This window comes from Neopsephotus bourkii, unplaced genomic scaffold (assembly GCF_033783945.1).
Source record: "Neopsephotus bourkii isolate Nb327-2 ecotype Australia unplaced genomic scaffold, CSIRO-AGI_Nbou_v1 NB_998, whole genome shotgun sequence".
NCBI lineage: Eukaryota > Metazoa > Chordata > Aves > Psittaciformes > Psittacidae > Neopsephotus > Neopsephotus bourkii.
Window position 1 is genome coordinate 2,249,936 of NW_026901490.1, and position 12,984 is coordinate 2,262,919.

General features: G+C 36.9%; 1 protein-coding gene across 4 annotated transcripts in view; it reads left to right on the forward strand.

Moving 5' to 3' along the window:
- Positions 1 to 12,984, forward strand: part of TTC7B (tetratricopeptide repeat domain 7B) — a 145,998-nt gene that overhangs the window by 66,954 nt on the left and 66,060 nt on the right. For all 4 annotated transcript variants that reach the window (XM_061359930.1, XM_061359932.1, XM_061359931.1 and 1 more), the window contains 4 exons: positions 1,156 to 1,273; positions 1,446 to 1,503; positions 2,803 to 2,875; positions 4,158 to 4,318. In XM_061359930.1, coding sequence (XP_061215914.1) covers positions 1,156 to 1,273; positions 1,446 to 1,503; positions 2,803 to 2,875; positions 4,158 to 4,318 — 410 coding nt within the window. The remainder of the gene's footprint in view (positions 1 to 1,155; positions 1,274 to 1,445; positions 1,504 to 2,802; positions 2,876 to 4,157; positions 4,319 to 12,984) is intronic.

Here is a 12,984-nt window from a genome sequence, read left to right on the forward strand (position 1 = left end):
ATTTAAAATATTTGAGAGCACTAGTTATGTTTGTCAAGGTAGCATATCTTAATACTGATCTAAGACATAGCAAAAATGTACTAGAAATTAAAACTGGCATACAGAGATTAAAAATGCAGCTTAGACTTCTGTTTTCTCTGCAAGAGAAATACTGGTTTTGGAACATGATGAGGCAAATCTCTTGTGTTCAGGAGACTCTTCTGGAGATACCATGTTTGCGGGCATCTGGGGTTTAGGAATTCCTAGTAGGGACACTGTATTTTTAAAAAGGGTTACTTTACTTGTATTTTAGATAACCTTGAAATTGGTGTATCTGTACAAAAAACATTAAGGTGATCAAACAATTATCATGTGGTTTTCAAGGTACATGTATTTTTTAGAAGAATTAGTATATTTTAAAAGGGAGAAAAAGAGGAGGGAAATGTCAAAATCACAAATTGAGAAAATAGTGCTGTAGCAGAAACATGACTTGTTGAGGCTGACAAAAATACAGTCTTAATAATTAACACAGATCCTTTGTCTGTAAATTGTTCTGTATGGATTGACTCCATATGGAGAAGCATACTGTGCTTAGCCTTTACCCTTACTGGAATGGAGCCAAATGTTGGTTGATTTTTTTTTTTTCTTTCTACATTGTTAAGTAGTGTGCTAACATGGTTGTGCAGTTAAACCTTGATTTTTTACATGCTTGTCTATTTATGACTTTGCATACATTCGGCAATACCATATGTGATGCGGGATTTTGGGTGGCTATACATTTTACTTTAAGGGTTGGAGCCTTAGTTTTTGTGACTGGTTTTCCTACAGAAATAATTTATGGGGCAATAACTCGATTTGTGAAATACAGGAACACTTTTTTATATAAACCAAAACAAAACAGAGGGGGCAAAACCACAGTAAGTTTAGAATGATCTGTGTGTTATGTGCCACAGTTTCTCTCACCCATAGGAATGGGTGCTTCAGCTTAAAATCTGTGTTCTTTACTCGGTATCTATAGGAAAACTTAGTCTAATGAAAAGCAAAGTAGTCCTTAAAAGCAGTCATGGCTTAGACTTCAACATACTCAGTGTGCATAATAAACATGCTGTGTGTTCTCATTATAATGTAAGATTTAGCTAATTTTAGACTTACATGGGTGTTTTATAATATTTTCAGTTGGAAGAAGCTGAAAGATTTGCCAAAACAGTTGTCGATCTTGGGGACAAAACATCAGAGTTCAAAGCAAAAGGCTACTTGGCACTGGGATTGACTTACAGTCTGCAGGCTACTGATGGTAAGATAAGAACAAACATTCATGTTTCGGAATCCCCGTGTTGCCTAAAAAAGAATACCTAGCAGAATGCTAGCTTTTGTGTGCAACCACTGTCTCAGGCAATGTATTAAAACTTCAGTGAGCATGTGGAAGGAAATCTCTTGATCTTGCTGATTAAATATATCCTTTTTAGCATCTTTGCGAGGGATGCAAGAGGTCTTGCAGAGAAAGGCACTTCTTGCATTTCAGAGGTGAGTGTTAATTTTTTCATTCTGCTACATGTAGTAAAAAGCAAAAGTCTTTGTTACAAAGAGGGACTTGTAAAACATTGTGTAATAAGGATTTCACCTCCAGGAGTACAGAATATATTTCTTTAGCATTTACTTCTCATTTTCTGTCAGAAATATCTAAAATTTCTAAAGTTTTCCACTGTGTTGCTCTCTAGTATAAAATATTTGCTCAAAGAAATATTCTGATCTAGAAGGGAAAAACGTATGATGCAAGATTTCAAGTCATGCTTCACTGTGATAGTGTTTCTAGAAGAGTTGGTAGCTGATCAGATTGTAAAGCAGGCTTTTGCAATCATCTCTGTAGAGCCAGAACAATTAATTGAGGCCCTGCTGCTGTGCATGTGGGGCAAAATGCAAGTAGTAAGGCAGTAAGCTAGGGGGAAAGAAATAAATCTGTCTGGAGAGTTAACAGCATAGGCAGTGGCAATGCAAATGCCCCATTTTCCAAGTGTCTTACACAGAAGTAGTGCTGTTGGGGATGACAGTAGTTCACCGTCAAGGCTTTAACTCTGCAAATGAAATAACAATAAACATGTGAATGAGAACATCTCTACCCTAATTATAGAAGAAACAAATCTTGATGGCAAACATGGCAGAAGTGCTACAACACCTAAATATGTCTCTTTTTATGTTTATATACCCTTGAAAACCCTACTCCATTGAGATGGGCCTAAATGCCTCAGGGAAATGGTTTTATGCATCAGTGTGAATAAAAAGTCTCAGATTTGGGTTTGTGTTTTTGTATCTGAGGGGATTATTATTGCTACGTTGTAACATGCTCTACTAACTTAACTCTCAAAGCTGGACAGTCAAGAAGTAGCTGGCTTCCTAGGAAGCTTGGTATGCTAGGCTGAAAATAAATGAGCAAAACTCTCATCTACTTTGCAGCTATTCTTCCTCTTGGGTTTTGTGCTTCACAACCATCCTGGTCAGGGCCCCTGCAATTGCTTGGGTACTTCTTGTATTGGTCATTCCTTATACTGCTAATTTTTAAGATTTCTAGTGAAATTACATAATTAATTTATATTTAAAATTACTCTTTAGTGGCCCAAAGTGCTGCTTTTAAATCAAGCATGATTGAAAAGAGTGACAAAGGCCACTGGAGTGAACACCACTTATATCAAAATATGAGCATACGTGTAATGAAGAGATCTGAATGTTAATACATGAATATATGCATTTGTGTGTATGTCTAACCAGTATTAACAGGGGGAAAAATCAGTGTTTTTTTTTGTTTTGTTTTTTTTCTTTGTTTTCAAGGGCTCACAGTTTGTCCCCAACAGATCATCTGGCAGCATTTTACTTGGCACTGCAGCTTGCCATATCCAGACAGGTTAGTTGTGGTTTAAAACTACAGCCTCATGCTATCACATGAAGATCAGAATTTGTATCTGTTGATGGATATAGATGAAGATTTCAATTAAAAACAAACAAACAAGCAAATATAATTTTTCCTCATGCTTATATTAAAAAAAAAGAAGACCCAAAATACTCTCTCTGAACACCTTGAGTTCTGCCACAGTGTTCCAGCTCTAGGATCAGATATAAGACATAAGTCATTAAATTTTTGTTTCAGCATTTACATTGCTGGATGAAGGGGGGGGGGGGGGGGAAATCCATTTTTACCCTGTTTCTAGCTACTATGTATAATCTCTGCTAAAACTGGTTATCTGGAGAGCAGGACTTGAATCTAGTCTTTAATGATCTTGGCAGATCTCCGATCTCCATTACCTGCTAAGATCTATGTCTTTTCTGAACCCTTGTAGGAGGTTTGGTTATTGTGAACAAAATTCCAAATTATTATTTTTTTTTAAGAAAACTGGAAAAACATTTTGAAGCTGTAAAAAAAATTAGAGCTCAGTCCAGCTTAAACAGCTGTTATGTTTAAAAGATTTAGGATTCTGCCATATATCACATGTATTTGGATAATGTGGAGCTGCTTTGTATATATCACGGTAAGTCTTTTCCTGTGTCATGTTTATTTTAGGAAGTAGTTTTGAGCACAGTAGTTTACATACTCTAGGTGACTACTTTTCATTGCTAATGAGTAGCAGAGATATTGGGCTATGTCACAGAGTGGAATGGATTGTCTGTCACTTTAATACCAGAAAATATTTTTCAGTGGCAGGCTATGACTGTACTTCTGAATTTCAAAATTCTCATCTTGCTTAATTAAACGTGCTGTTCTAAACAATTAGTATACTCATTTTGGGCAAAAGCACATTCAGCTGAGGAGACTGCAGAGTTCCACTTGAAGAAAAGCTGCTGTTGCTGTCTAGCTGTACATTTTAGTTAAAAGTATTTTCAAATCATGCCAAAATACAACCAATACTTGAAAAAGCATAGTAAGTAAATATTTTTAAAGGGGTAAAGGGAACTGTTGTATTAAAACATGTATCTTATTTTCAAGGGTCAATGCATTATTTAATTGTTTCTGTTCACTGTAAGGCATCAGGTCCATTTCAAACTTCCGAGTAGTGTCTTACAGGAGTTTATAGAATTCTGTGTGATATCGAGATGAATGTTTTGAAAATTGTATGGACATGAACTCGAGCAATAGGCAATAATTGTGGTGTGCTTTTTTTCTGCCCCCCCCCCCCCCTTTTTTTTATCAGATCCCAGAAGCTTTGGGTTATGTTCGTCAGGCTCTGCAGCTACAAGGAGATGATGCCAACTCTCTTCATCTTCTTGCACTCTTGCTATCAGCCCAGAAACACTATCATGATGCTTTGAATATTATTGATATGGCCTTGAGTGAATATCCAGAAAATTTTATGTGAGTGAATGATGTCATGTTTGCCTTCTATGCTTTCATATTTTTTTTCTTATATTCTTATTCAGTTCAACAGGGGATGGATTTGAGGATTACTCTATTCTTGTTGTTTTTTTGTTTCGGGTTTTTTTTCCTCAACAGTTTTGTTCCCTGCCCATTTTAATGTAAGTCTGCTTTTTATTAAAGCCTTGTTAAATAGTGATTAACGATTTGATTTTGGAAGGGAGGCTAAGGTTTTTTTCTACAGATTCTTTGTTCAGATAATTTCTCCCTGTTGCGTGCTTTAGACTAATGTCTGTCTTCTGGTTTTATGCAGCATTCTGAGAAGGAAAAAGAAGACTTTCCTATTAGCTAGGATAGATTTATTCCGTCCTACAGATAACTCTATGCATTTTGTATGGAATTTGTTCTATAAAATGCATCATAACAGAGAATCTCCTCTTTTGCCTGTATCTACATGTGTCAACCAGTCATCTGAAGTTGGCTGATGGATAACTAAACGATTGAACAGGGAAGAACATTTGGTAGATGTTCTTTTAAGAAAGAAATGTTCTTAAGAAAGAAATCATTCTTTGTATTTATTCTTCATGTTGAGTATATACATTTATTTTTTTTACTTTTGTAAGGTTTTTTATAATTATTTATTTTCTTATGAAACTCTATTCTTATGATAATCTAATGAACTGCTTTATATTGAAATGTCTCAGGGACGGCTTCCATTAACTTCCAGTGTTCCATTCTGATGCTTTCCTAACAGTCACTAATGTTGTAATCCATAGTATTACAAGTATCCTAAATGCTCATTTAGACAATTTTTGAAGTATTGCAATCTTAACTTTTAGATGACCGGCTTGTATCAAAAATTATTACTGTATCAACATACCAGAAAAAGATGATTTCTTTAAGAATTACTAGTTTGAAAATAGAGATTATAGTCTCTTTACCTTACTGTTTCTTGACATTTCATGCCTTTTTTTGGCTGTCTATATAAAGTACTGCTGCCTTTTTTCCTTAAGTATCTGACCAGGACCAATGTTGATATTGCCTCTTCTCAGAACTTCTGTGGCTCACAGACAGTTCTGTGCAACTGCTTTTGTTGTGAAACTTTTGCTGTTTCTCACTTCCTAGTTTATTCACGTCTGTATAACTTGTGTCTGTTCTTGTTAGGTTTCCACACATGCTTCGCAATTTCAGAGCTACCTAGCAGTTCCTCTCCCAAACCTCTGTGCTTTCCTCAGGTCTGAGGGACCTGTCATTAAGTCATGGTTTCCGGGGCAATTGAAGCATCAGCTGCCTAATCTTATACCCTATTATTGTTAAATAAGTTCAAAACCCCATGATCTATCATCTCCTGTCTGTTCTTGTTCCATCTTATGCCACGTAGTGGCAACGTAAATGACAAAGAAGAAGCTGCTTTATCTCTCAGAATGAAGAAGACCAGAAGAAGTATTTCTGAAGCTGCTCCCCCTGTTGTACTAAAAGACCATAGGATCATTCAGTAAAATGTTTAAAATTACTTTTGTGAGCATTCAGAAGATATTTCTGGGTTTTTAAAATATGGTTCAGGGCCTTTTCATACTTGTTTGCAGTGTGCTATATTACAACCTGCTGGTACAGATAAGGAAATTTGAGAGGAATATCATGGCAGTAGGAATTGCCATCAGATGTGGTAACAATTGCTGAAGAATCCAAGGTGAAACATAGCTATATATCTCAAGACAGTCTTTTAGTCTTGTTTTTAGAGCTGTCAAGTTACTTCTAGCTCCCAGAGAAGTCAAGGATATGACTGAGATTTCTTGTATGCTTTCTGCAGTTGATACTGACAGCTAGGCACAAGCATCTGATCAGTAAGATAAATTTTTGGATTGATTTCTTCATGTAACTGGGTTATTTTTGCAAAGGTTTATCAGTAAAACCTTGAGTTTACAATCTTGTAAACTATATCTGGTGCTCTTGAAATGGTTGATGACATGTATGTGCATATATATGAAAATACAAAACACAGCTGCTTAGTGTAATGTTGATTACATTTTCTTATTCTGCGACTTGTGTAAACAGTACAGTTTCAGAGTACCTCCTAGCCAACTGGGAAAAGATCCTCTTGTGTTCCTCTAAGGCTTGCTAATTTTTAGATATTTTGAAACACTTGATTATTTACCTATGGTGCATTACTGGCTTTTGTAAACACTTCAAATATCTTTGTTTTATCTTTCAGTTATGTTGCAATCCCAGTAAGCTAAATAGTACAAGAGTTTTCCTGATATTCTCTGTATTTCCATTGGACTCCATTACCTCAGCCTTATGCAAAATGAGACTTTGGTGGCTATGCAGCATAATAAATCTGTATACTTGAAAAATATTAAAGTAAAACATAGGGCTTGTGATTTATGTTATTTCTTATTTCTTTTATTGCTATTCTTATCCATATAATTCTCTATGCTGCTATTTTATTACTGCACTGAGTGCTGTCCTTTCCTATTCACAGCTGTATGTTCTTTCTGGTTTGCTTTTCTTTGAAAAGAACCTAATTTTTCTGAAGTTTATAACACTACATCTCTGTAAAATGCCAAAGGCTGCAAGGAAGTAATAGAATACACTGTGAGTCATGCTGAGAGGTGGACATTTTCCAGCACTCTTCTATTGTAATCAGTTAGTAAATATGCGTTCTGTCAGTTTTTAACATTTGAAACTCTGATGCACTCCTAGAATTCATATTCAGTATTTGATGCATACAGCAAGCATACTTCCTATCTTAAATTAGTGTAAACCTTCCTGTGCTATAAAGGTAGAAAATTGCTGAACAAATAAGGCCAATCAGATAATGATTTTATCCTAAGCACCTCTAGGTCAGTATATAGAAAGAAATTTCTCAGAGCCAAAAAATTCTGTCCCATCATTGTCTAAAGGAGTGGAAGCAATGACCAAACATCGCATTGTGCTGTTAGCAGCAAGGTACAGCTTTTTCTTTGAACAGAGTTGATTGTTCTTCCTTTGTTTGTTACATTGGCAGCATAAATAAGCAATCTGCTCTGAGACCTTAAGGGATATTGGAGAAATTATTGGTGAAAATGTAAGAAACCACTAAAAGGGAAGTAGATATTAGATATATAATGTTTTCCAGTAGATATTAGTTATATAATGTTTTCCAGAAATAATCAAAACACAAGGTATTTGCTTAATATCTATAGCACTGTTGGTTCAAATCTTTTGTAAGGTTCAAATTCTAGGTTGTAACTGCTTTACTTATAAACCACTTAGCTGTGTTTTGCAGAGCAATATAAGCAATCTACTGATAAATGCTAGCTAACCCATGAAGCCTCCTGAAACCTGAGGGTGCTTTGATCCAGGAAAAAAAAAAACAACAAAAAGATCTCAAGGAAAAAGATTACTTAACTGATTAATACTACCAAAAAGATTGTGACTACCCTGCTTTGGTGAAATGGGTAGGAGTAAGGTGCCAGCACCAAAAAATCTGAATAGTTAATCTCAGTCAGGTCCTACTGCATTTTATCCCTGTAGTAGAAACGCAGAGTTCAGTTCTTCTCCAGCATGACAGGATTTGAAGCCACAGATAATGCAGCTCAGAATCCTAACCCTCAAATTATGTGAGAGACTGGATAAGACAATCCATTTCTCCACTTGAAACAGAAGTATTGACATGCTTCCCTGAATGCGAAGAGAATAGGCAGGAAGGAGGCAGAATATATACTAAATTACTAGAATACTGAATTGTGAGTTGCTGGGTTTTCCTTGAGTTTTATTTATTCTAATCCATTGATTGCCTACTTTGAAAGTATGAGCAGTCCCAGAAGTGTCCATTACAGTCTGAAGGTGTGTTCAAGATGATGGAAGGTAATGGTGGTTGTGTTGCATTGGCTGATATTGAGCTTGTGCAATAAATATAATACAATTATGCGTGCAATTACCTGAGGAGCCTTATTTACAAACTCCTTTCCATGACTCATTCCTGTCTTATCTTCTTGTTACAGGAATCTGTATTTTAGTGGTCCTTTGAATAACAAGAAATCTTGAAACAATGCTTCTGTTTCCACCTCATGGTTAGTCAGAAGTAGATTCTCAGTCAAGGGAGACAGTTGTTTTTTTAATGAAATACTTGTGATATTGCTTTCTTAATCTTAGCTGTTTTGGGGTTCCCTCATTATTTCAAATGCTGGGACAGTTAAAGATGGGTATAGTGCCTGAAATTAGTGTAATTAGGCAGAATAAATAACATATTAATTGCTAATTTTATGCTGAAAATTCAGCTGCAATGGGTAGCAGCTGACAAGCTTTTAAAGTAGCAGAAGTAGGAAACAGCAGATGGGTTATTTGAGGAGTGCAAGTGTGTTATTTTAATGTTAAAAAAAGGAAAGACATATGGTAACAGGTTTGAAGACAACTGAAAACTAAGTTCACAGTTTAAACATTTACATTTGTTGAAGTGTGATGGAATTTTTTTTTTCTTCCAAGAATATTTCACAGAAGCATCAGACCAATATGTCATTCCTCTGAAAACTATTAAATCCTTTCCTTCCTGACCCTCAAAGGCTCTTTTGGGCTACAGTAGATTTCCCAGAATTGCAGAAGCTTTTAACATCCCTCTCAGTTCATTGATTAACAGACTTATTTCCTTCTGGGAGTTGTCTGGGTAGGCATAACAGAAGAGCTGGTTGGTACATGCAATGTATGATGATACATATACTGATGTTGTGTGAGATGGGGGTGGATTTATCAATTACAGGGAACAGACTAAGCTATTCTATTTTCCCTAGGTCTGTTCAGTGTGTGGTGCTGGTTAAACTTGCACTTTTTTACTTTGTTCCCTGATAGAGTACTGGGAATTAACTTGAGGAAAGGAAAGTAATATATGATTGGACAAGAAGTAGTGGTCTACTAAGCTTGTCAAAATTATGTCTTTCAGGTTGGTGTATACATTCTTCTCAACATTTGACAGCATGCTTTTTCAAATCTATTCATTTTGATCCTGTCTATCTTGGGAATTAAATGAATTTGGTTTTGGGAATGATTTTTCTGTAAGTCAGGGAAGACAGTGTAAGTTGCTTGTCCTTTTTCATTTCATGATAGGCTTGTCCTTCCCCCTTGCCCCCCTTTTGTTGTTGTTATATGCTTTTACTGAATGGTCCATTAAAAAGGCATTGTTGCTATGTAGATACTGCTTTATGTAACAAATTGGTACTTGGCCTCAGGATCTTATCCTTGAATTATCTTCCTAGGCTGTAGATTCTTTTAAACTTAATTGAAAGAGTCCCAGTTAAGCTCTACTGTAAAACAAATTCTGCAAAAACTGACAGGACTGACTGCTGCTTTTCCTTGCAAAGAAGCAACGTTATTGCTTTGTGAACAAATATATGGGGAAAAATAAATCAAAGGGTGCAGTGGGGTCCATCCAGTGCACACCAGGGATACCTATTCGTAGTTTCCACAAAATTGTATTATTTTGGGGCTTTAGGGCTGCTTTTGTTTCATCTTTGCTGGAGAGTCTGGCATCAAATAACAATCTGAATACTTCATTTATGTTACTATATGTGTATGTCTATGTATGTGTTTAATATTGGTGCTATAAAAATGTGTCACTTTTCCTGGATCCCTTGGAACAGGTTTCACATCTTTTGGGTACCTTTAATGATTGTTAGAGAAACAGCTAATTTTTTAAATTAAGTTTTTTAATTAAAGACTTTTTTAATTAAGTTATTTTTCTGGAGTTTTTTAAAAAAATGGATTTGGTTGCTTGGCCTCCTGTTGCCTGTGTTGGGCATTCAGTGAGTCTGTCAATTGGATTTCCTGAAGGAACTGGATTGGTAGAAGTAGCTGGAAAAAAAAAATAACCCAAGTGGACATTGCTGATGGTTGCATGTGGTAACCTCTTCTCATTAATTGTGTCTTCTTGACTTGCGAATACAGCTTGGATAATTGAGTCATTCCTGACTGTTGACACTTTGAATAAAAATGAGAAGCAGATGTGATTAATTAGGAAAGAGGAAACTGGCTTCAGGATAAGGCAGAAATTGATTCGGTAGCAGCATCACAGAAATTTAAAAGAAGCCACTGGGAAACAAAATTAATTTGTTCAGTCATGCAAGAAGTTATTTCAAGGAACTTAAAATTACAGGTTTTCATGTTTTGTAGTGAATGAGTTATATACATATATATATTTTTCCTTGAATACTCAAAATGGACTGTATGAGGGTTCGCTTTGCAATTGCAGCAGACACTTCTACAAATTTCCTTCTGTACTTTGATTGTCATGGTGATAGAGGCAATGCACCTAAAATCACTGAATGTGTAAGTAAATCCTTTATAAAATTGTATTTGTTTCATAGCCTGTCTAGTTTCTTGTCATTCCCCTTGTAGCTTAAATTTTTACAGTCGTGTCGTTTTGTGTTTTCTTGATCATGCAGATGTTTTGGAGTTGACTAGTGCGAAGCCATAAGCTTTCTACAGCAAGCATTAAAGGAACAGCTTTAATGGACAGTCAGAACTGGATGCTCAGATTAGTAATTTGAAGCCAAGAGGATCCATTTTTAACTCCCCTGACCTACATATTAGAAGCTGCTGAATTTACTTTAGTTTTTCTATTAATACCGGTTTAGCTAAAGCATACCTTCCATAAGATGTTACTCTTGGTAAGAACACATAAAAAACTGGAAAAACTGTTGTGGGATGTGGTAGCTTGTTTCAGTTGCAGTCATAGAATACTTAGGGCTGGAAAGGACCTTAAGATGATCCAGCTCCAAACCCTCTGCCTTGGGCAGGGACACCTTGCTCTAAACCATGTCACCCAAGGCTCTGTCCAACCTGGCCTTGAACACTGCCAGGAATGAAGCACTCACAACTTCCTTGGGCAACCCATTCCAGTTCCTCACCACCCTTACAGTAAAGAGCTTCTTCCTTATATCCAGTCTAAACTTCCCCTGTTTGAGTTTTAACCCATTACCCTTTGTCCTGTCACTACAGTCCCTAATGAAGAGTCCATCCCCAGCATCCCTATAGGCCCCCTTCAGATATTGGAAGGCTGCTATGAGATCTCCACGCAGCCTTCTCTTCTCCAGGCTGAACAGCCTCAACTTTCTCAGCCTGTCTTCCTATGGGAGGTGCTCCAGTCCCCTGATCATCCTCGTGGCCCTCTTCTGGACTTGTTCCAAGAGTTCCATGTCCTTTTTATGTTGAGGACACCAGAACTGTACAGTGCTCTAAGTGAGGTCTCACAAGAGCAGAGTAGAGATCAATCTTTATACTGCATTTTTGTTCTTAGTTTCAATTTATCCATTATTTGTGTCCAGCCATTGTTTTTTTTTAGTATTTCCTTACTAAGCACACTGTAATACTGATGAATTCATACTCTGATGGTAGCTTCCATAATCAGGTCACCTCCAAATGTCCTTTCTGATAAGAACATCACCATACTTGCTGAAAGTAGGGCACATTCTCTGGCCTTTCAGTTATCTGTTGCACTGTAGAACTATAGCCTGTTTTCATGATCACAGAATCATAGAATAGTTAGGGTTGGAAAGGACCTTAAGATCATCAAGTTCCAACCTCCCTGCTATGGGCAGGGACACCTCGCTATAAACCTCGTCCAACCTGACCTGGAGCACTGCCAGGGATGGAGCATTCACGACCTCCCTGGACAGCCTATTCCAGTGCCTCACCACCCTAACAGGAAAGAACTTCTTCCTTATATCCAATCTTCTTATATCCAATCTTCCTTATATCCAAACTTCTCTGTGTAAGTTTTAACCTGTTACCCCTTCTCCTATCACTACAGTCCTTAATGAATAGTTCATCCCCAGCATTCCTATAGGTCCCCTTCAGATACTGGAAGGCTGCCATGAGATCTCCACGCAGCCTTCTTTTCTCCAGGCTGAAGAGCCCCAACTTTCTCAGCCTATCTTCATATGGGAGATGTTCCAGTCCCTTGATCATTCTCGTGGCCCTCCTCTGGACTTGTTCCAGCAGTTCCATGTCCTTTTTATGTTGAGGACACCAGAACTGCGCACAATACTCCAGCTGAGATCTCATGAGAGCAGAGTAGAGGGGGCAGAATCACCTCCTTCAACCTGCTGGTCACGCTGCTTTTGATGCAGCCCAGGACATGGTTGGCTTTCTGGGTGCGAGTGCACAGTGCCAGAAATTAAGTTAAAAATAAAAGAAAAAGAAAAAAAAAAAAACCCTGCACAAAATATTTCAGTATCATTTATCATTGCTTTATACAGAGAATCACCTGCATTGTGTCTGTCAGAAAGGATTGTGTTAATTATTTTTAGAGTATTTGCTTCGTTGGGGACTTATATTCAGCTACCTGTTTGTTGACATTCTTACTTGCTTCTTCATCAGTTATTTCTACGATTTATTTCCACATTAGAGTGTAAAGAGTGTATTTGTTCCTATATATACTGGGTTTTTAAAAAGAAATCCAGCTTGAAAGCTATTAAGCCGTGCTTCTGAACAATTGTTTGGAAATGTTCCTACTGTGCTGTTACAAGGATCTTTTCATTAGGAGAGTATATTACGCACAAGTTAGAGTCCTGTTGGATTCAAGGGGATTTCTCAACGGAAGGGTCTTAAGGTGGTCTGCACTACCTCCTTTTAAAAGAAGCTGCAAACTTCCATACAGCAAACTTGTCAAATTCTGGACTGTGAATGACGTA